Source organism: Numida meleagris, chromosome Z, assembly GCF_002078875.1.
Source record: "Numida meleagris isolate 19003 breed g44 Domestic line chromosome Z, NumMel1.0, whole genome shotgun sequence".
Lineage (NCBI taxonomy): Eukaryota > Metazoa > Chordata > Aves > Galliformes > Numididae > Numida > Numida meleagris.
This window is the reverse complement of record NC_034438.1, coordinates 15,090,352-15,115,639: the sequence shown is the minus strand read 5'-3', so window position 1 is coordinate 15,115,639 and position 25,288 is coordinate 15,090,352. Positions and strand designations below refer to the sequence as shown.

General features: G+C 38.1%; 1 protein-coding gene across 2 annotated transcripts in view; it reads right to left on the bottom strand.

Annotated features, from left to right (window-relative positions):
• Positions 1–25,288, bottom strand: part of PARP8 (poly(ADP-ribose) polymerase family member 8) — a 120,728-nt gene that overhangs the window by 11,177 nt on the left and 84,263 nt on the right. For both annotated transcript variants that reach the window (XM_021379983.1, XM_021379982.1), the window contains exons 14-21: positions 25,100–25,195; positions 9,568–9,660; positions 5,658–5,783; positions 4,030–4,095; positions 2,693–2,760; positions 2,285–2,333; positions 1,347–1,459; positions 1,106–1,178 (exon numbers count right to left, since the gene is read on the bottom strand). In XM_021379983.1, coding sequence (XP_021235658.1) covers positions 1,106–1,178; positions 1,347–1,459; positions 2,285–2,333; positions 2,693–2,760; positions 4,030–4,095; positions 5,658–5,783; positions 9,568–9,660; positions 25,100–25,195 — 684 coding nt within the window. The remainder of the gene's footprint in view (positions 1–1,105; positions 1,179–1,346; positions 1,460–2,284; positions 2,334–2,692; positions 2,761–4,029; positions 4,096–5,657; positions 5,784–9,567; positions 9,661–25,099; positions 25,196–25,288) is intronic.

Here is a 25,288-nt window from a genome sequence, read left to right as displayed (position 1 = left end):
ATGTGAGAAACCAGGGCATCTCGTACACAAATAGATGTTATGATCATTGGGCTTCAGAGTTACACTCACCCTTATTTCTCTCCTCTGACCCCACAATATTTGGTATGTCTGCAACATACCAGAGCTCCCATCGGAATGCACAATCGTGCTCTCATTTCTCCGGATCCTATGGTATTGTACAGGATCCCTGGTGAGTAGATACTTTTCCTGACTGGTTGGTATTTCGATAAACAGAATGAACTGGACTCATGGTATAGCTTAGTCATGTGAGAGATCTAAAAATGATGACTGATGTAAAACAGATTTGAACAAACTGCTTTCTCCTCTTCTCAATATCTCAAGCCTGAACAAACAATAAGCACAAACAAAATGGTTTACTCTGGTGAATTTCTGAGTGTAAGCTGTGCTTCTTGGTGACGTGTACTTCAAAGATGCTAATAAAAACACCTAAACAACTAAAAGGAATAGCAGAGATTTCCAGTCTCTTTTTCAGTGTTTCCTCCTCCCTAATCTTCAGTCAGCACTCTTGGATCTTCCTCCAAGGTATTAGGATTGTGGATTCAGCTCTGGGGAACACCTGCCAAAACCCTGATATTAAAACACACTGAATCACATTCCTCTAGTCCCTCTCATACTGCCTACTTTCCTCTGCAACAGTGGGTCTCCTCGTGGTTCAGCCTAAGAAACCAAAGCAAAGTTTTCTCCATAGATCCCTCCTTACCAGTACACTCATATTTCCTTCCCAAGAAAATATGAGGAGTGAAGAAGATGCTGTAAACTTGGCTTCTGTAAATTCAGTGTGCTCTGGGATCCTATAATAAAGGCACAAATTCTAGTCTTTGAGATTGCTTTTAAGCAGTACCGAGCTAAGCCTCGTGGAGGTGCTGCTGTGCAATGTAAAAATGAAACAGATTCCACAAGGATTTTTTTGAAGTCATTTTAGCAGACATATTATTTAATTGCTTCGTAAAATTACCTTTTACAGGAAACATAAGGGTATTTTCCACCAATATGATTACCAGAAATTAACCCATTGAAAATTCATCTGATTTTAATATATAATCAAACATGCTCAGGTTAGCTAAAGTCTGTTTAGATTATTCACCTGCAACCTCGTATTGGAAGCAACAACTAAGCCGTTTCTCAGGATGGAATGCCAATTTTCAATGTGTGAACCACTGAAAAATTAAAAGAGAAAGTGTTAAAATCTACAGTGTAAAATTCAAAATGAAATCATTAATCCTTTAAAACAGTACGTTCATAGCAAATACCTCAAATGGCAAGAAGAAAAAAAAGACAGTGTGGCATTTTGGTAACCTTTGATTAATACAAACATATGGACTCACTGAAATGCAAAGGTACTTCCATAAAGGTTTTTAGCAGCTCGGAAATTGGATTCTTTGGCTGGTGGACTGCTGAGAAGAAGGAACTGGTGGGGAGTGTGCATAAACTTTAGTTGCTGCAAAATATAATAGTACATATGTGAAAAGAAGTTGATGAACACAAAAGCATTGTATTTCCAGAATGGTAGTTCTTAATATACCAAGTTTTTTTTGCACAGTATACAACTACATTTATATACCAAGAACTAAGTTGAAATTGGTCTCATTACCATAGCTTTTATCTGAAATGAAACATAATAACAGTCTTTGGCTTATGAAACATATGGAAGTTTCTGAAACAGATTTCAGCCTAATATGTCTCTAGTAAAGTAATTAAATTGAACAATTTCTCATGGTATTTTGATCAGAACTGGCTTTGTGTTAAGGTTCAGATTTGAAAGGCTGCAGATTACTACACCCTTAATCAGAGGATCAGAGCCACAGATACTCAGAAATGAATCTCAGCACCAGCCCTCTAAAATTTCAGAGCTATGTTATTTTTACAGTACGATCATATGTGGTTCTTCTGGTGAATGTGGTTTGTCTGCACTGCTTTTCATACAGTTCTGTATCTGTTATTCTAAATGGCAATCATAATACTCTAAATGGTAACAAAAATAGTGAAGTTCTCATCCAATCTCAGATGACTGCAAGGTAGACATTTGTATTTGAGCTACTCATCTCAAATAGGCTTTTCTGACCATAATTTGTTTGACCTGTTTTAGATATTCCAAATATGATTCTATCAGTCATAAACCAAAACTGCCTGTTTCTCTCCACTGTCTATTAATGGAGTCCATGAGACTGGTTTAAGCATGGACACCTACATTTGGCCAGAAGGACTCTCATTTATGTTAACATGAGCCATGAGAAATGAGAAAATAGAACCCACAGACACTTACCCTATTCACTGGTAGCTTCACAATATGCGATCTGTTACTAGAAATAACCCTAAAAGAAGAAAAAGTTATATGTATTAGATATAACAAACAAGCAGAACTTTCCCTCAAAAAATATAATGCATAGCCACAGCAAAGCACGAGGCTGCAGGCTTTTCTACCTATCAGATGAAAGCAGACTAAATCTTGGTTACAAAATCAGATCTGAAGCAGTAAAATAAGCTAGAGTCTTTCCACTGTTTTCAGACACTGCAGGTGAGATCCAGAAACAGTTCAGGAACAAAGCAGTTGCAAATCTTAAATCTGGCATTAATTCTTAGGGTGAGCTTATAGCAAATTAAGCTGGTGAAGCGACTATTCATTCATCTTGGTAATTCAATAATTATCATGCCATCTGAGTCAATTTTATACCATTGCAGAAGAGGATGTGCAAGTGGGTCTTGTTTATCCATCTGCTTCTTTATTTCCAAGTAAGGTGCCTAGAAAACAGTAATTACATTCTTTATGCTGGTTGAAATCATAAAGTTAAATTTTATATGTTACATCGCCTGTGACTTCATCTATTAAAATGAATACATGGGACTCGTTATTAGGCTTAAATCACAGCTTTAGTGACATTTAGCATTATACAGTTATAAATGTGTTTTGACAACAAGAAGAATTAATAAAGCAATAATTTTCCCTGGAGTAAAATAATAAGCATATAATTAGCACAAATGAGTATATTATAAAAAACATCAGTGATCTCAGGGACAACAGCAGAAGACATGCACTAATGTTCAGCTATTGGATTAAGAAATTGGATTGGGACATCACAAAATCAAGTTTCTCAAAATACCATAAAACCCCAAGTTAATCCACATTTTTTTGGATGTTTCATGGTATAAGCTGTTAAAGTAAAACACTGTTACAAGCTTATATTTCCTCCGAAGACATTTCTTGATTTCCATCACAGTGCAAAGTACTCATTTAAAAAACTTCAGTCCAATAATTATTTTAATGTTGAAAAAAATGAAATGTTGGTTATTTTAGGAGATACTACATAAAGAAACAAAAATACCTCACTTGTTATTTTCAATGTGTTTTACTGCTTTCTATACCTCATTCTGTATCCTATGCTCCCAAAGTGCTTTACAAATACATACAAAATATGATTTATAAAATCTTGTGAGATTACATTTTTATAACAGTTGGAAAAAACAAGATGTACGTGAGAGATTTCATTAAGTAGTTATAATAAGAGGGTCTGTTTGAGAAATGAACTGTTACTGTAAATATAAGAACAGCTATCAGATTCTGTCCCACTTGTGAATATTGAGAAATCATACAGAAGTGATCCCAAGAAACCCAGTCTTCCTAGTCCCCAACCACACTTAGCTGAACAAGCGTTTAGTTGTAACAGAAATAAAGCTAAAATTCAAAGCACCCTCACAAAATCAATTTCTTTTGCTTTGGAAACAAAGAGAGACAGTTTGATATTCCCAGAAACGCAGCAGTTGGTGATTATCTTGTTAAAAAGTCCCAATCCACTGTTATCTCTCCTTCAAACTTCAAAAGACTTGAATTCTACTTCATCACTTTAATGTCATTGACATCATGGATACTATAGTTTGATATTTTTAGCACACATTTTAGCCCTACAAGAAAGGACTGATCCTATCACCTTCTCCACCCATCACAGGTCTCATATAAGCATCCTCCTAGCTCTAGAAATAGCTGTTACTTTACGTAAACATTTTTAAACTCACCTGTGTCATCTCTCTAATAGAAGTTATACTATCCAACGCTTTCATGACTCGGTCATAATTCTTCTTCTGATGTAAAATAAAATAAGAAAATACATTAAAAGACCATTGGTCTTTAGTTGTACAAAACTCTCAAATTTTTGAGTCTGTATAAAATCAAAGTTAGGAAGAATGTTCAGCAAACCAATCCTTCCATATATATTTTTTTAAGTTTCTTTCCACCTTATTCAAACACAGACTTTCTCTTTCATTCCAGGAAAAAAATATTACCATGACGCCTATTTTCTGAATTTCGCTAGAATCTCAAACATACAACAGTGTAACTCACTTAAAAGATTTGGTCACTTTTTAAAGAAATATTTGTAGCTACATACAGGCTCTGCAAGTTATTCAGATTAAGTGCTACTATTAAGTATGCAATTAACAAACAACTGCTAAATAAAACGCTAAATAAGCAGATGTATTTACTTTGCTAACAGCTCTACAAAACATCAGAGGTTGTTCAGCTGTCCCTCTGCTCTGCTGTGCCTCACTCTGACCTTCACCTATCCTCTGCCTAGGAACAACCAGCAGAGAGCTCCACCTTTTCTGAGTGGATGAGCTTGATGCTGTGTACTTCATCAGCTCCACAGGCCACATCACCTTTGGGAACCTCACTGTAGCTTCGCTTATCTTTGGGTCTTGCCAACTCCTACCCAGGGTCTTCCACCTCGTTCACGCTGGCAAGAAGCTGGGAGGAGACAGAGGGGGCCATGCTGCTTGGACCCTCTCTGCTCCTCTCCCATCATGGTTGTGAAGAATTGATGATTGGACTAGATCATCTTAGAGTTCTTTTCCGTTTTCCAGCCTCAGTGACTCTATGATGATCTTTCACCATCTTTACACTGCTTTACATCCCTGTGCTGCCCAGCTGCCCAGGCTGTTTCCTTATCAGCCTCTTAGGCAATTCTTCCTTCCTGGGCACTACAGATTATAATCACTCCTTCCTCTGAGGAAGAACCACTGCTAGCTGGCCTTTGTTCAGGAAGCGAAATGCATCCCCATATAGGATATACAAAGTTCCCATTTACACCCTTGAGGAAGGCTCAGATGATCTACAATAGGTTCACAGTTCTCCTAGGGCTTCCCTGAGAGGCAGCATTTGCAGCTTTAGGAGCAAACAATTTTAAATTTGACAGTTGTACCACACCATTCTTATGTCCAGCATCTGACAAATTCAGTTTAAGGACAACAGTTTGCAATGGGAAAGTGAGATGACAATAACAACCACTTTATGAACTATGAGATAGACTGAAAATCTCTGTTGTCTACATCTCCTAAAAGAAGTCTTTCTGTGTCCAATGCGTACATTGAGAGAAACACACCAAAAAAGACGATTTCAAATCTACAATTCGTATCTTAAAAGAAGTTCTTGGCTTCAACATAACTTTAAATAAAACTTACAGTTTATTTCCAAACACCGTCTCAGAGACAATTTTTAAAAAGTACAGAGTTCTGAAAACAGTCATATGCTTACGCTATACGCTGGACTTATACCTTTTCTAGTAAAGGAGCTTCCAGAATAAGGCTTGATTAGAAACCTAAGGAATGATTAAAACCAAAATATGACATAATCAAAGATAACTACTTACCCTGGGGTTAAAGGCCAGCATCTGAGGATCATTAGGATCAACTACAGAAGGATATGGCTCAAAAATAACAACTTTCCTAGGTGACTCTAATGCAGACCGACACATGGATACTAACAGATCAACTACCTAGAGATGAAGGAAAAAAATTATTCCATATTGTTATTATCCAGTCTGCTTTATTCTATACATTCTAGAAATATCCTATTTTGTTACTAATTATATTACCCAAACCATGCTATCCTCAGGAAATAATTAAGACTAGCATTTTTCCATTGACCTCAAATGCTTTGGGCCTAACCAGGTATATTATTCCAGGTACATTAGAAAGACTAGTATCTAGTCTTAAATGTAGCAGATACATTGCTTGTAGTCCTGCTTTCTCTTTTGTTCATGTGCTAATACCTGGATTAAATTCATTCTTTGGGGAAATGAAGTCATGCTGGATCTGTGTAGCCTTGTGTAGTAGACATCAATGAAAAATGCTGCTCAAGAAAGAGGAAGGGTTTGTGAATTTGCACCACTGCCTGCTGTTCTTCTGAACAGTGTAATCATAGAAACGCTAGTAAACATTACTTCTGCTAAATCCAGAGCAGTGCTGTGATTTAAAAGTCATTTGCACAACTCCCACTGGGAGTCCAGTTCTTCCTTTTTTCTTTCTGTAATACTTCATTGTAACATCCTTTTGAATATCTATTTCCAAGATTTCACTGTAAGATCATGTGTGTAATGTGTACACACGCATGTGTTCACATATGTGCATGTAGGCACATACAAAATTTGGCAACAGATTTAAGTGTGTTTCAAAATTAGTAACTCAGAGGTTAAAAACAGACCACAGCAATCACAAAACAGAAGCAGTGGCTTTCTGGCAGCTGTGAAACCTAAATACAGCTCATAATGAAATTCAAAGTTCCTACATAAAAATGTATCTGCAAATGGGCTCATTTCCCCTGGTTTCTCTGGGACTTCGGAAAACATCCCTCTGTAAAAATGGACTTTTCCATGAAAGAAACAAAAAGCCAAGATGAGTCGCACTTAGTAGGCATCCCCAGTTCCTCCCACAATCCCAGATGGATCAGATCCCATCTCACAGCTCAAGCCATTCAAGGAGTTATTATATGTCTCCCATTGTATCTGATCATGTGGAGGAAATAATAATGATGGCCCTTTAGAGAAGAATGAAAATAAGAATCACTAAGAGAGGAAAAAGGAACTCTGCTTCAGTGAGTCATACTGTTGCCATTCTCCTCCTCCACTCCTTTACCATGCATGATTTTCTCTATCCGTTTTAAAATATCTCACATATATTTAAAAATGAAGTTATTTAAATAATCATTCATTTCTCTATGCTATTCTAATATCTTTCCAGTTTATAATAGCTACAAGCATGATGGATGATTCAAAATAGGGCATCTGTATTAGCATTTGCAAAGGAGACTGGGAGTACTTATACAGCTAGGCCTGCAACTGTGTAAATATGTTACCATAAAACTGAGCCTGAGTTCATACACCTTGCTTCTCACAGGCACTCCTTCACTTTCAGTTGCAAAACATTAATAGTGAAGAGTTGTCTTAGTCCCCAAACACAGCAATCCAAAGTAGTCTTGCTTTATTACTTGCACAGTGGAACGTTATCTTAAAATTGGCACAGCTCTTACTAGAACAGCATCCTAAAGCCTTCATTAGAACAACTATTGACTTCTGTTTTTTTCCCACCATGATACCATCAGATTGCTTTAACCTCGGGAAATTCTGCATAGATTAGGCCTAATTAATCCCCTGATTTCCTTTGAGATCATTGTTTTGAGATGATGGAACTCGCAGTAGCTGAAACCTGGAGATAAGTCTAAAGCAAATGTTATAATACAAGTATGTGTATGTATGTGTTCCCTGGTAATAGGAAGTGCTGTGGATTGAGTAAATGTTCCTACAGCCAGGCACAATCTTCCTCTTGCTTAACAGTGGGTATTGAAGAACCTAAGGATTTAAATATTTTCAAGGAGGAAAAAATTACATTTAATGATGACGAATCTCTCTTATTACATCAGTCTTTTACTGCCACTTTCCATCAAGAATCTTTACAGGAAGTCCAAACTAACAAAAAAAAAACCAACAAAGGCATTTAACTTTCAGGCATTTAGAGCATGACTAAAACAAGGCAAGGTGAGTTCAGGTTTGACAGTTTTAGAAAGTATCATCTCTTGTTTTCCAGAAACCATCAGAATATTGGGAGTGACAAAATAGGAATGTCTACCTTAGGAGACTAGTTGGAAGCACAGCACAAAAATCAGAATGTGATTTCCAATAATGGGAATATGTATTTAGGGTTTTTCACTACATAAAATGGTTTGGAGACCTGGAGGGAGATTCATCTGATGAAATATATTGGAAATATACATTAGTCAGACTAGGCTCACTTCATAATCCATGGAGGAAATAACCACCATGCTGATAGTCTATGCTGTGATTCACACCATCCTAAACTAATGTCAAAAACAGCTGAGATGAATCAAACCCTAAAAAGTACTGAATTCTTTCTGCAAATAGGAAAAAGAGCTCAGCCAGATCAGATGTAGTGCACTGGATGTGATGCTATCACTACAGTGAGACTCAGCAAAATTTAGTCACCGCGGACCAATAAGACAATCAACAAAAGCTTCTTCTACCTCTTTAAAGCACTGCTATGGCTGGAAAAAAATTCAGCACGCTTTGGAAAAGTAGAAGAGGTGCTCTAGAGATCCAGTGCTAGCTCTGCATATGTCTGCAGTAACATCTCCCAAAACATACCATGAGAGTTAACAAGAACCACTTCTCTTGTCAGCTGTATTTGAAGAGAAGTGATGTTAATACTTAAACACCATGTAAGTGTGGTACATTCAGAAAATAAAATTCCAGCTCCACAGAATGACATAACTGAGGTCTTTGGAGGACTTCAGGCTGGTGAAGAGGAGGGATTTCATCAGTGCACCTTTCTGCTTTTATGATGAGCTGACATTTAGATCCTACAGTTATATTGTCAAGTGAAGAAGCTACTGTACACTGGTCCACATTTCTTCCTTTGAGGAAACGCTTAAAGGCAGTATTCTGGCACTATGCCACATAGTTTATTTCCAGAGGCTAGGCTCACTAGTGCTAGTTAAGCTAGATGAACAGAATCCTTGCTCCTCCAAAAAACGTTGCTCACTACAAAAGGGGACAGTCAGTGATACATATTTAGATAATTAGAAAGGAATGCATTCTTCCATAAGATCTTCAAAGGTCATTTTAACTTTTGAATTTACTGAAACCCTGTAACTATTGTGAACTAAATTTAAAAGGTGATTTGGAAATACAGCTTAAAAAACTTCATTTTAAGGCACATATAAAATCATGAAAGTTAAGTAATTACATGGTTATAAATAAATTAACAATTGAACTTTGAGTCAGTAAGCAAGACTATGTTAAATTTCTATTCCTTGAGAAGAGAAAAAAAAAATCCATGTAGCAAGATCAGTAAGGACTTTCCCACTGTTATTTAATTGATCAAAACAACAGATGCTCAGTGGATAGCTACATCCCAACACCATGAACAGGAAGTGGCTTATTAATTGCATGTGAGTAGTAATGGCTCATTAGGTGAAAATAAATGGGAATTATCTGCAGATGACAACGGCTGCCTTTATTAACAACCCAGGTGACCTAATTGAATGCAACAGAAGAAGAAAACAGGGCTACTCTAATTACATGGAAAAAAAACAATGGAAGCACCTCATTAGTAAAATTTGAAAATGTCATGCACTGAACAGTGTATTTACAGCTATAAGACTGCACAAACAAATAATACTTACCAAAGAGCACAGGTCAAAATAAATTTTAAAAGAGACAGAGAACACTATGTATACGACATGTAACAAGGATTAGATAATTCTACCTGAGCTCCAGTTGCAATTTCATCAGCAGCTTCATTCATTACTCCTAATGTTTGGAAAGCAAATACACAGAGCTCCCGTTCACAAACGGTGGGCTGCACAGAAAAAAAAAGTTAATTATACTTTTGTTCTAGTTTGGGGTTACTGGTTTTATCATGCAATACCTACATCAGAGAACAAACATATTTAATGTTAACTCTGTTCTCCAGATATTAACTGCAACATTAGTTTCAAATTGTAAGTACATATCAATTATTCAGGATAACGCATTTGAGAAGCATTTTAATAATCAGCAGAGTAAGTGTTAAGAACTCTAAAACTCCTTACTCCAAAAGACTATACTTGAAGGAAATCCAAATATATTACAATATCAAAACTACAGTGATGGTATTCAAATGTCCTTCACAATATTCTATCAGACTCAAAATGTTGTACATAATTAAAATCTGCAGAGAACTAATCTGGAAATGAATGGTGGCATACCCACTTTATAAACACAGCTTGTTATTCTGCTCAAAACACTCAAAAATCGGATCCAGAAGACAAAATCTTTAACAGACTACATTTAATTTTAACCCAGTTTAACAATTTATTTGTTAACTTTAAGAAAATGCATTATATTTTCATTGAATAAACACTGTATCCAGGGAAGGATAGTGTTATTTTTACAAATAAAGGTGTGTGAATATGTATATATATTTAAAAAAAAATTGCTGCTGTTAAATCATTCTTTTACTTATCTTTCAAAAAGAAAAATTTGATTCACAATTCCATCACAATGATTAAATAAAAAACATATTTAAAATTCTGCAAATTGAGTGAGAGTTGAGCTTTCTGTCTTGAGGCATCCAAAATAGAAATAAAAAAAACACAGCTTTAGGTAAAGAGAATGGGTATGTCTTCCTAACTGTTAACAACCCTTATAGAAACTCCACACTTATTCATTGAAAAATAATTAGCAGATCAATTTTTTAAAGTCTCATTAAGTAATTAATCATACAGAATGACTGCAATAAGCATTCAAAATGAACAGATATATGCAATAAAAATCAATTAAATCCTTCCTTAAAATTGACCTCAATGAACACAACTTTTCATTACAATTCTGAAGACAAGCAAGCAATATTTTTGTATGCTATTTGCTTGAAATCATGTTATTAAATCCTAACTCACTGGAACTTACAAATGAGCTCTAGAAGGCACTACTGGACTTTTGTAACTAAAATCTGGGTCTAGCTACCATGAAAATAACTGAAGTGATTCACAACAGTATGCTTTGAAGTTCAAGTCAATGCCTCTAAGATGCACTTGCAGGGGAAAAAAAGTATCAAGCACAGAAATAAACATAAAACATAGCTGATTTCTGTCTTAGGAAAAAGCTTTGTCAGTAATAAGCATACTGCTGTATTTGTAGTCACTTGTTTCATAGCCTTTAAAATATGCATTTGTTCATTTTCAAAGATTCTAAACTTCAATAAACATCTGAAATGTACTGCATTGACATATTCCCACATCAATTGCTTTACAAGAGCTATCATCTTTCAGGTCTAATAGAGTGTCATCCATTTGATTTATTTTATCTGCTGTTACATTGCATTAGGCAGTAGATGAAGCCTAACATGATCCAATTCACTGTGCCACTGCACACTAGACAAGAAGTATTTATTATTGTCATTATTCTAAGGTTTTCACATTCAGAAGGTGGTTCAATCACTTACTCAGTTGGGGAAGTATGGTGGCACTGTTATTGTGACTTTCATAATCAATAGTAACACATTGAGCACAGGCTTGATAATCAATTCAGCCATGCCTGGCATGAAAAAAAGGCATTAACTTATTGTTACCACTTCATTTGAAATCTCAACAAAGTATGTTACCTTGAGATATAAAGATGATTAATGGAAGGAAAATGATCACTGTTTGACATTTGAAATTCCATTTTCTCTCAGGTGGACACTGGAGCTAAGAACTCAAGGCTGGAGAACTGTATGTACCAAAGACACTAAAACTTGATTTCTCAAGAAGAACTGAAATCACTGATAGAGTATATAATTCTTTTGACTTTATGTATTTGATAAACCTTTCTGCCTACTGAATATTTTTAGAATAAAACTTCAGAAGACAATGCTGATAAAATAAGATTTTAAGAAACACAAAGAGTGAAGAATCACCACATTTCCAAGTTTGCCAAAATCTAGTGGCATGTATTTCAATATTTAGACAACACAATTGCAGAAAATACCTCAAAATTGAACATAAACTCTTTCTAGTCAGTCACTTCATCCAAACAACTCCCTTGAACCTCAGGGTGTAGTGTGATACAACATACAAAAAACATGATAATTAAAGCCGGAGGAACTCCTTCACTAACTTTGTCAAGCCCTTTCAAAACACTAACAAAGACCAACTTTTCCCAGTTATGAAAAAGGGTTTCATCAAACTCATTTCTATTTGAGAAACAAACCCTTCTGGAAGCCACATGGTTTTGTTGCACAGAATTCTAGTAAATAATATCAGCATTTCCAGATTATTCTCACAAATTTTCTGAACTTGCTATTAGAAAAGTAAGATATCTCCAGTCTAAATTTGTCTTTCTTGACTCACTACTCACTACATCTTTCTAGCATTTCCGTGGTTAAGTATGTCTATTTTCAGAAATGATGAAATCCCTGTTTGAAGGAGCACTGGTTGAGTAAAAAAAAAAAAAGAAGAACCACATAGAAAAATTGAACTCTATACAACCTCTGCATTCTACATACTGTCTTCAACTAAACTGCTGGAGCAAATATGCAGTTTTGCGTTACATGAAAATGTCAGGGCTTTGCCAGTCAAAGGGGGAAAATAACCACAGTCCTTGAGCTACACAGACACTTCAATCGCCTGCCATCCATTCTGGATGCCTTTTTACCTGAACTGCAGCCATTTTCAGAGCACTTTTGGGCCTCGTTTCTTATAGTTGTCCCATTCTAATGAAATCAGAAGCTTTTAACTTAATTTTCACAGATGTGTTACTAGAGTGTTCCAAGAGATGTTGGTATGGCCATTTCAAAGTACCTTCCTTCAGCCATTAATTAGGTTCAAACATTTAAACTCTTCCATTTCCCTCCAAATTGAATCTCTTTCCTTTCCCTCCAAAATGAAAAGATTTGCTTAAAATTAAGAAGCAGACTTTCCAACAGCTTTTATTATGTGATGATATGTCACATTTCCTCATTTTGATTTTGTCCATAATTGTGCATGCTACACTCAGTAAAAAAAAAAAAATATGAAAATGAAGATAATAAATCAATTCTAGAAGACAAAGCTTAAAGAAAATAAAAAGCTTTATGGTAAAACAGGGATTCAGAGCAGCTCTTATGCTGCTTCTAGTATTTCACCTACTGCTAGTGCCTGGCATCCACTTGTCTCTTTTCTCATGATAAGATGTTGACAAGGCAGACATCCTGGTGGGGTCTGTTATAGACCGCCTAACCAGGATGAAGAGACAGATGAGGCATTCTGTGAACAGCTGGCTGAAGTTGCGCGATCGCCTGCCCTTGTCCTCATGGCGGACTTCAACTTCCCTGATATATGCTGGGAATACAACACGGCTCAGAAGAAGCAGTCTAGGAGGTTTCTAGAGTGTATGGAAGATAACTTCCTTCTGCAGCTGGTAAGAGAACCTACCAGGGGAGGTGCCCTGCTAGACCTGCTGTTTACAAACAGGGAAGGTCTGGTGGGAGATGTGGAAGTTGGGGACTGTCTTGTCAGAGCGACCATGAAATGGTGGAGTTCTCAATTCTTGGTGGAACCATGAGAGGAGACAGCAAAACGGCTATCTTGGACTTTCGGAGGGCAGACTTTGAATTGTTCAGGAGGGTGGTAGGGAGGGTCCCTTGGGATTCGGTCCTGGAGGGTAAATGGGTCCAGGAAGCCTGGTTGCTCCTCAAGAAGGAAGTCCTGAAGGCGCAGGAACAGGCTGTCCCTGTGAGCCGCAAGAGGAGCCAGCAGGGAAGGAGCCCAGCATGGATGAACAGGGAGCTTTTCCTGAGGCTCCAGGAGAAAAAGAGAATCTACCTCCTGTGGAAGAAGGGACAGGCAACTCGGAGAGAGTACAAAGAGGTTGTCAGGATGTGCAGGGAGAAAATTAGAAAAGCAAAGGCCCAGCTCAAATTAAGCTTGGCTGCTGGGATTAAAGGGAACAAGAAACTCTTTTACAAATATATTAACAGTAAGAGGAGGACCAAATTGAATCTCCCTTCTTTACTGGACACAGCTGGGAATGTGGCCACTGAGGACAATGAAAAGGCTGAGGTTCTCAATGCCTTTTTTACATCTGTCTTTAAAAGCCAGACCAGTTGTCCTCAGAGCACTCTACTCTCTGACCTGGAAGTTTCAGATGGGGAGCGAAACAAACCCCCCCATGATTCAGGAGGAAACAGTCAGAGACCTACTACTCCACCTGGACTGCCACAAGTCCATGGGGCCAGATGAGATCCACCTGAGAGTATTGAGGGAGCTTGCGGAGGAGATAGCCAAGCCGCTTTCCATCATCTATCGGCGTTCCTGGTCAACTGGAGAGGTCCCAGAAGACTGAGACTTGCCAGTGTGACTCCCATCTACAAGAAGGGTCATAAGGAGGATCCGGGGAACTACAGGCCTGTCAGCCTGACCTCGGTGCCAGGGAAGGTTACGGAGCAGATTGTCCTGAGGGAGATCACGCGGCATTTGCAGGACAACCAGGGGATCAGGCCCAGCCAGCATGGGTTTGTGAAGGGCAGGTCCTGCTTGACCAACCTGATCTCCTTCTATGATTGAGTGACCTGTCTGGTGGATGAGGGAAAGGCTGTTGATGTGGTCTACCTAGTCTTCAGCAAAGCCTTTGTCTCCCACAGTATTCTCCTGGAGAAACCGGCAGCCCGTGGCTTGGACAGGTACACTCTTTGCTGGGTAAGGAGCTGGCTGGAGGGCCAGGCCCAGAAAGTGGTGGTGAATGGAGTTAAATCCAGCTGGCGACCACTCACGAGTGGTGTTCCCCAGGGGTCGGTGCCGGGGCCTGTCCTCTTCAATAGCTTTACTGATGACCTGGATGAGGGTATTGAGAGCACCCTCAGTAAGTTTGCAGATGACACCAAGCTGGCAGGAAGTGTCGATCTGCCTGGGGGTAGAGAGGCCCTACAGAGAGATCTGGACAGGCTGGATCTCTGGGCTGAAGCCAGTGGGATGAGGTTCAACAAGACCAAGTGTCGGGTCCTGCACTTTGGCCACAACAACCCCAGGCAGCGCTACAGGCTTGGGGCAGAGTGGCTGGAAGGTTGTGTGGATGAAACGGACCTGGGGGTATTAGTCGATGCTCAGCTGAGCATGAGCCAGCAGTGTGCCCAGGTGTCCAAGAAGGCCAATGGCATCCTGGCTTGTATCAGAAATAGTCTTGCCAGTAGGAGTAGGGAAGTCATTGTCCCTCTGTACTCAGCACTGGTGAGGCCCCACCTCGAGTACTGTGTCCAGTTTTGGGCCCCTCACTGCAAGAAAGACATTGAGGCCCTGGGTCGTGTTCAGAGGAGGGCGACGAAGCTGGTGAGGAGTGTGGAGCACAGGCCTTATGAGGAGCAGCTGAGGAAGCTGGGATTGTTCAGTCTGGAGAAGAGGAGGCTCAGGGGGGGACCTTATCATTCTCTATAACTACCTGAAGGGAGGTTGTAGTGAGCTGGGGGTCAGCCTCTTCTCTCTTGTAACTAGTGACAGGACGAGGGGGAATGGCCTCAAGTTGCACCAGGGGAGATTTAGGCTGGACATTAGGAAACACTACTTTTCTGAAAGAGTGGTCAGGCACTGGAATGGGCTGCCCAGGGAGGTGGTTAAGTCATGGTCCCTGGAGGTGTTCAAGAAACGTTTAGATATAGTGTTGAGAGACATGGTTTAGTGGGGTTATTGGTGGTAGGTGGATGGTTGGATTGGATGATCTTCTAGGTCTTTTCCAACCTAGATAATTCTATGATTCTATGTGAGCCCATGAGGCATAAAGTCTTGTTCTGACTTTGTAACACAAATATGAGAAATGCTTCTAGCCACAGTACACAAGCAATAAAAACAACAATAATACATTCATAAATGTGACACTGTTGTCATTTTTGGATACTCTCACTTTGGTTTAAGGCCATGTAAATAGAAACAGCAATTAAGTAGGATGAAGTTTTTAAGAACATTCATGTTTACACACGAAAATACAGACAAGTTCTTGTTGATGTGGACCCATATCCATAAAGGTACATAATACTCAGCCTATATTATACTACTAGTTTCAAATGGGAAAATACATGCCTAAATATAGTTTATACACTTAAATATACATTTCCGGACTTGAAACTTGCTTGACTGTGCAGTCTCAAGGATATACAGAATTTTACCAGATACAACCATCCCTTTGAAGACCCCCAGAGCTGACTGTCTTGGCAACTTTGTTGCCCAACACCTAGAGTGCAGTTTTACCTCCCTTTGAACAGCTTTCACACATATTTTGTATTTAATTTGAAAGGAGAAAATTAAAATAAGGCCACTGGCTTACACAAAACTGTTATCTAAGTGAAGATTATGGGTGCTGGAAGATTATTTAGTAGGATAATTATTCCAATGGGAATAATAGACAATAGAAAATAAGAGCTGTGCAGTTAACCTGAGTCTGCAAACGCTCAGAAGCAGAAGGCACTGACAGAAGCAGAAAGTTTTTTTTAAGGAGCGCAAGGTTTTCATGGTTTTCTTCAGCCACATCCAATCTCTGCATGCTCAGTGGTACTCATCCACAGCTGCTAGGAAGAAAAAAGGCTCAGACGGAGTTTCTTCATGAGACAACACAAGAATCACTCCTGACAGCCATGACTGTGAATGGCAGACAGGCAAACTATCCATCTGCTGTGACATATTCTGATTCCTGGACTCATACATTACTTAAAATGTTTTCCTGACATTCTTCAATTCAAAAAAAGGTGAAACCTTCCTTCTGGATATTGATCTATCTCACTATTTTCTAATGCGTGCCGCAGCTGTGCTCAGAAGAGCAATGTGCAACCTTCTGCATCCTGAAGGAAGTCACGCAGACACTAATGAGGCTGCAGTCTGACTGGCACACCTAAAAACTCTTGATCTAAAAAGAGAAGCTCAGGAAAAGCTCAGAGCCTCAACACCAGTAAATGCAACAAATGGTAAAGGTGAAATCATTAGCGAACATCCCACTTCTCCTAATGAAAAGAAAAAGCAGTGGAAATGAAATGTATCTTTAAATCCATGCTCTGTTTCCTAGATTCAACCACAGTAATGGTTAGCTTTTTTTTCTGCAGGAGGAACTTCTCTTTCTCTTCATTACTCTCACAAGAAGGATGAGGATATAACAGAGCAGCAACAATATTCAAAATGTGTAGAGGGGCTGGGGAGGGGAGAGAAGGGCAGAAGAAAATAGGAAGTGAGGAAGGAAGACTGGTAAGTAAAGGTTTCTTTTGCAAAGGAGCTCTCAAGATTTTCAGGTTTATTTCTCAGTTTGCGTGAGTTAAGGATTTTTAGATTTAGTGGTATTTGTAAAGAAGAGCAAAGTAAGAGTGATTGCTAATGCTTTAACACCTGAGTGATTCCACAGTACCTACAGATCAATTATATTCAGGCCCACAAGGATACCATTACCACATCTGAAAAATGATAAGCCAAAAGGTTTCAGGTAATCCATCTCTTAGAACTCACTTTCACAGAATTACAAGGCAAAGAGTCTAAGCTGTGTGAGTTTTGTACTTAGTTAAACCGTTAAGAAGCCATCCAGAATTACCATTTACTCTACAGTAAGTTTCATCAAGATTCAGAGTTTAAGCAATTTTAATTAATAATGATCAAGATTATTTTGCAAGGCAAGTGAAATGCTCATCTGCCTACTATACCATGGTTTATACTTCCTTTTGATTTACACTAAAATATATATTTTAAAATAAACATTCAAAATTAAATACTTAACCATATAATTGTATTCGGTGGCCTAAACTCGCACTGGTCTAGGCAATGCTTTAAAACCTGACAATAACCAAAAAGTACACTTTTGCCCTGCATTTTCAAATGAAGTCAGAACACTAACCCAAGTTCTATATATATACACGCTGCCAGACAGCAGGAATGATTTACTGAATAACCTATCTGGCTATAAATATGTAAAGTAAGCTCACTGAATACCTTAACAGTTTGCATGTGATACATAGAATATATTGCTGAAAGACACTGGAGATACCACAGTGGTAAGCAGATACAGCCTGTTGAAAGATGAGAGAATAGACTGAGGCTGAGAAGGAAATACCACTTGTTCTGTTTGGGTTTGTTTTGGTTGGTTGATCCAGATTTTCTCTTTGACTTTCCTTTTATCTCTGGATGCCTCACCACATTTTGTTTGTTTATTTTCCCCAGCCATCCCAGATACCTAAATAGAGGCAAATGGGAAAACAATATAAAGTGCTAGCTGGGCAAGGTGAGCTGCGGTTAAGTTCTTGGCTACAGGATGAGTCATACATCTTACTCTCAGTAAACAATGAAGTGATTGAAGTACATTCTGCTGAAGTAATGTTTGTAACTGGAGCAGCTTTTTCATAAAAAGAGATAACAACAGGTTATATTATGGATTAAGGAAAAGAAGGATCACAACATTATTCCACAAGAAAGAAAACATCTCCAACAGCTTGGTTAAAATCCAGTCTAGATAAATATGTTGGTACACTTACACTTTTCCCCACAGTTCAGTAATGTTTCCTCGGCTCCAGAAGCCTCCCACCCCTAACTGGCATACTAATTCTGTTACTTCAATGCCATTGTGTTTCACTCATGGCTAAGAAACAAACATTTAAAGGACAAAGTAATCCAAGACCTATTCCAGTCAGTGGGAACTCACCAAGGCCAAGATTACACCCATCATGAATAAATCATAACTGAACTCTTTGGGATGAAAAACATTCTAAAAATGTTCATTCTAAACATTCTAAAAGTTTGTTAATATTCAAATAAATAAAAAATGTAATTTAAATATAAATATTGCACTTATTTTTTACAGGTAAATACAAACAACTGGTATTTAAAATATTGTTTTACAGTACTTTATCATTCATACTTTACAGAAGGATGTTTAAACAGCAGAGATGTCTGCACCAGAGTATAAATTTCAAACAAATTAGCTTCAGTATTTAGTTCTGCTTTTTTTTTTTTTTTTTTTTTACTATTTCCTGCTACGTTCTAAAGAAGTCTTAGAGATTTCAACACAAGATGGCGCTGTAAAGAGACTTCTTGACTCAGAGAAATTACCGATATCCAGAGGTTGTTTTTTTTGTTTTTAAATCGTATTATTGAACAGTTTTCAGTATTTTTGTCATGTTTAATTGGCAGCAATTTACCAATAGCTTTTGTATCCCAGTGGTAAACAAGGATCTGGAAGGCATACAGAATATGATAGACAATACCTATGCATCCTAAGGTATACTATGTATAAGTTGGATAAGATAATGTATTTTTATTATACTTATTTTAAACAGATCCTTAAGAGCAATAATCATTTTTGTTAATAACTCAAGATCTCATTGTAGTTAAATGTTTGTAATAAAAGTAGTTACCATATGCTGAATTTCTAAAACAAGATATCAGCGAAAACTGTTGTATTATTAAAATACTTGTTTCTTCCCTAGAATATTATTAACAGCTCTGGAGTAACATGAAGAATTTCACACTGCATTAACAAAAAGTTAATAGCCTTTTAATATAAAACCAAATCAGGCTCATGTTTCTTTATTATCTTACGACATCTGCTTTGCAAAATACATTTCTTTTGTTTTGCTCAGATGAACAAAATCATATGGTTTTAAAGGACTTTTGGAGGACAGATAGTCCCTTTTATTCATTCGTACTGGAGTAGCTCTACCTAACCTTTATCTTAAGTTTCATCTGAAGATGAAAATAGCATTATCTAAAGCTTTATCAAACACTGGCACAGGTTGCCCAGAGAGATTGAGTCTCCTCTTTACAGACCACCAAAAGTGGCCTAGACGTCATTCTGGGCATCCTGTCTGAGCAGGTGCTGGGTATCCCTGCTTGAGCAGGGGCTGGATTGATGGAGAGGTGCTGCCAACCTCAACCAATCTGTGGTTCTGTGTATATACTTGTATCTTTATGCTTTACCCAGGAAGGGCCTTCTCTCTCAAGCCCAAACACTGCAGAAAGGAACAGACAAAAGGTTTACTTGTCTCAGGAGCATCTTTCCTGTCAGTTTCTAGCATTGCCAGGCTATTCAGCCAGCCAAAAATCAGGATAATTTAACTACTTTAACAATCTATGTGAGTGAGATAGCAACTGTTTGAATATGTCATTAAAAACAAAAAACAAAAACAATTCAAAATATGTTTTTGAAACAGTTCACATCTGAAGAGGAAAATCTGGCAATTAATTAGAAACAAATAATTGTTCTCATCTTACTGAACTAAACAACTGTTTTGAAAATAAATTCAGAAACAGAGTCATGAGGAACTGTTGAATGATTCAAGTGAGTAGACTTGCTGTTTTCAGGATGTTTACTGTGTCTAGCTTCTCCATCTCTCCTTAGCACAAAACCCATGTCTGACCTCGTGCTTCCCACTGTTTTTCAGAGCTAAGCAACGAGCTACTTCAGAAGAGACTGATCGCGCCTGAGAGCTGTGCAACACAGGTCACCTTTGAGGAGGAAACAGCCTGTTTCTCTGTGATTCTTTTCAGGCAAAAAAAAAAAGAGAGAGATGGATATAATGGCTGCAGTTCCAAACCTCTCTAATTCCTTCAAGGCTGTTTCTCTATCCTTTTACAGAGTGAAATATGCAGGACTCAGGTTATTATCAGAGATAACTGCATGAAATACCACAGCCTGTGGTATGCAAAAGGTCAAATAATACTTTTTCTACTTAGGATCCATATATTCATTGAATTTTCACTGTGCTTTGCAGAAAGACATACCTGGAAGTGATTTTAGGGTATCTCCATTTTTAAGTGGCATTCTGTATATGCATGTATTTCTGTGCATCCATTTTAGCACTCATATCTTTGGGTGCACAGTAAATAATCATTAGATCTTATAGTGCTCCTGAAATAAATACTAAAGAAAGAAGCTAAAAGGAGAATGCATGTTGACCCTGATCTCATATGGAAAAGGTGTGAATACCTACATGGAGGCATTGCTAACTTCACTGACTTTTTTTGAAAAAAAAAAAAGGATGGAATTTACCCACGAACCATGGATTTTTATAAAAACACACCATGACATCGTAATGTGCTATAGTACTCTTTGACCATTCCAGAGAACCTTTGCCCTTCCCCTTCCTCTTAATCCAAACATAGTACCCTGTGAAAGAATTAGGTTTCTGTTTTGAAGTTACTTCATCTATATGCTCTGTTTCTACCTATGCATACAGTTGTGGAGTACATGTAGGGACTATACCTGGTAGTTTTTCTGGACATTAGGGAACTTCTGGAGTCCAGAGGTAGATGACTGTTTGTTGTGCAAGGTCCATAATTTGTTTCACACAGAAGTTCCAAAGTGAAATATTACAATTTTCTGTTTATTCTCTTGAGTAAGAGAGCCACTTTATTCATCCTCAATAAGACAGTAAGACAGCCTAACAACAGCCAAAAATTCCTGTGTTATGACAGGATCCCTGAACCAGCAGGAAGTATTTGCATGGTTACTGTGAGCACTGGAGCAAAACAAGTGTCTATTTTATGAGTACGAACTTGAAAGTATGCAATTTTGCTATCCAACTGTTTTACAACAGATTTCTTCCATATAAAGGTACTTCTGTCATGTGGGTATAGTGTCTAAATTAAACTATTAAAAAAACCAATACATTGTCATCAAGTTACTCTTATCTTATTGGAAAGATGTCAAGATTTTAAGAAAGCAGAAGTAAATTGAAACAGATATTAAAAAAGATCACCTTCCCCAAGATGTTATCTAGGAAAAGAAGTCACAGTCCTCAGAAGAAAGCTTGCACCGAGAGAGACTGATTGAAAGATAGTGGATAACAAGGTAAAAGTACAGGTTGTAAAACCAATCTCCAGAAAGGAAAATCTCATCTCACAACTTCACTTGGAATCTTCACCAGGCCTGAGGATGACACTGAAATTGTGCAAGTCATTAAAAACCAGCACAAAAGAATGCACCAAGGTATGGGAGTTAAGTATTAAAGAATTAAGAGAATGTAATTGTTGTGTGATGGCATTGTTAAAATTTTAAGCTGCATTTCAAGGCAATTAATTAAACAATGCTACAGTTCAGGAAAGGTATCAGGCTGACACCAAGGAGTAATGCAGAATCAAATTAGTTAGTCGCATCAATGAGTTTGGCTTCTTTGCAACTGCATAAATGTCAGAAAATCAAGACTAAACATGTTTAAAATGAATTTCTCAAGCCATAACTTTGCTAAGCTTTCTTAAATTCATATGTCTTGTCATTAAAAAAAGGTCCAAATGGATGAAGGAAAACTCATCACATACATACACACTCAGATATAACCCCCCATGTGCATTTATGTACATGAGCTATTCCTTAGAGGACGAGAATGGGGAACCATCCAGAGCTATGTAGTCAGTGACATCTTTTGCAATACAACCAATTTTAGATAAAACTTGTCAGTGTAATGAAATTGAGACACAGTTATCTGTAGAAAATGGGACCATGACACAAAATCTAAAAATAAAAGGAGACATTAGCAAGGTTCAGATCTTTATGACAGCTGAAGAAGTTACCATGGCCCCAAATCCACAAGCCCTCCAAAGCCCCTAATGAAAGCTAGGGATACTACAAATGGGATACTACAAATGGGATACATGAAATGACATAAAGCTAGATCCCATGCAGGTTCACCTTAAATGACAGCCCATAGGCATTCAGAATAATGAAGTACTGTATTTCTGAGATCTGCCGTTGCAGCACCACTAAATGCAATGTATTCTTTCAGTTGGGTCATTCCTCATTCCTTTTACATACACTTTCTTCATACATCAAATATATACACAGACACATGTGCATAGACACACATATGTATGTGCAGCTGAAGTATGTACATAAACCCTACAATTGACTACTATAAGCTGGCTCTACCAGAGCTTTCAGAAGAATGAGGCAGAAATTTCCTTAGAATCCTTTGGCAAACTCAAGCTATATTCCAACCAGTATCCTTTCTCACCTTCTACAGAACTATAGACTCATTAATAGAGGCTCTATTTTGCTTCTGCAGTCATTCAAGCATGCACAGAGCATGCTAGATTTCCTTCTGCTATCTTCATCTCTCTGGGTTATATAAGGACATCCTTTCATTTTTGCAAAGCTTGCTAGGTTATTCTATTTGCAAAGGCACTGAGGAATATGTGCTTAACGCAAACACGTTTTCACTCTTCTCTATTTTGAAGCACTGACAAACTCTCAAAAGGATGGTAAAAATGTCCCCTCTTTACGCCAAGAAAATGTCGAAAAGTCATTCTGAGAGATTTTGATCTCTAAGGTGGGAAAGCAAGATTTTTAACTTAGAGCAGATGACTTTCCAATTTGTTTTGTTTTAATAGTTCATTGTGTGAACAGGAAGAAATCCTACTGTTTACTTTGTTTTATGGATGATATCTAAAACCTAGTCATTTAAATAATTAGAGTATCCAAACTTTGTATTTAATTCACTCAGTCTTATCCTGTCACAGGTAGCAGGCATTATAGCATATTTGAAGATAAAAGACATGGAACTGGTTCCTTTTCCATAGCCTTCAAATATCTGAAAAGATCTGACAGAAAACCATGTTTTTAAAAAGCAGATTTGAGCTTGAGGAGGCAAGTAGGCACCTCATTGCATTTCTACAAATACAAGGGTTTACATGTCCTGAATTGGTATTGATCAAAACTGTAGATGCTTTTGCAAAACCTAACAGCAGCCTATTTGCATACTCTGCCTGCTGTCAGAATGCCTGACTGAGGCAGCACTGTCACAGGGGATGACTCTAACATTATGTTTTCTACTATTACTGAATTTAGTTCCAGAGGACTATCATAGATGATGCCTGCTTCAACTCTTGTGTAGTTGCTGATCATACTGTGAAGAAACTGGTAGATGAGACATTAGATCATTTACACACTGCTATTAAATACTGTTCTCCACGGACTTAATGTCTTTTTAGATTAGAAGTTTTCATGGAACTCAGTAAAAGTGAAATGAGAAGAATTCTAAACTGCAAGGTCCCTCCTGAAAGTAAGATGGAGGTGATTGTCTCCCACGCCCTCATGAGGCCCCACCTGGAGTACTGCATCCAGGTCTGGGGCCCCCCAACACAGGAAAGATGTGAAGCTTTTGGAGAGGGTCCAGTGGAGAGCCACAGAAATGATCAGAGGGCTGGAGCACCTCTCCTATGAGGACAGGCTGAAGGAGCCAGGCTTGTTCAGCCTGGAAAACAGAAGGCTGCAGGGAGATCTCATTGCTGCCTTCCAATATTTAAAGGGAGTTTATAAACATGAGGGAAATCAATTTTTTACACAGGTAGATAGTGATAGAACAAGGGGAAATGGTTTTAAACTAAATGAGGGGAGATTTAGATTAGATGTCAGGGAATTTTTTTCACTGAGAGGATGATAAGGTGATGGAACAGGCTGACCAGAGAAGCTGTGGATGCCCCATCCTTGGATGTGCTTAAGGCCAGGCTGGATGGGGCCCTGGGCAATTTGATCTAGTACGTGATCTAGCGGCTGGTAACCCTGCCTGTGGCAGGGGGTTGGAACTTGATGATCCTTGAGTTCCCTTCCAACCTGAGCCATTCTATGATTCCATGATTATTCTCCTATGCGCTCCTTTACAAAGTTGCACTAACCTAGTCGCTCCAAGCAAATTGTATCTTTCAGGACTAATCTTATTCTTTTCTAATTTGTGCATTCCACAGTGGCATGAGAGAGTGCATCATTTAGCATGTAAAATTCTTGGTTCCCAGTCAGACAGAACTGAAGGGAAGGAAGAGCTGTGTAACTGGACAGAGCTTAGGCATGCTGATCCACCGCATTTCCCTAGCTAGGACACTGCTACATCAGACACTTCACAGAACATCTCCTGATGGCTTTTTTTATCACATTACAGTGAATGGGCAAAAGAGGGCCAGAAGCACTTTAAGACTTCATAGCATAAGTACCAGAGTATCTGAATACTTTGATGGCTCAAGGACTGAGGTGACCCTGAGCTTTTAGACCGTGAAAACACTCCAGCTTCCTACACTTTATCTGGTTACGACCAAATAGCATAACAGTATTCAGTGAAATATATCCCTCTTTTACATTTCTATACTTACACACAACCCTGCTTTCCATCTCCCTTGCAATGTGTTTCTTCAAAATTTCAGTAAAATCTAGTTAATATGCATTACATTTCTGCATCTTGAATGAATATTAGGATGAAACAGATCTTAAATAATTCAGTAGTTTTTAACAGCTTTGTATGGTCCACTGCTACTTAAGGCTTTAGAAAATGCATTGTTTAACCCAGCAAGTGTGCAACTTACCCTCAGCATAGGGCCATTCTGGAACACATGGGGTTCATCGCAAACTACACAGTATTCATTCAATACTGGTATCCGCTGCTCAGCAAATTCAATAGTCTAAGAAGAATGAAAATGAGAATAACAGCATCTGCTTAAAAAAATTAACGGTCAGCTCATGCTCTAGGGTCTTTCAAAAGTGGGCAAGACATG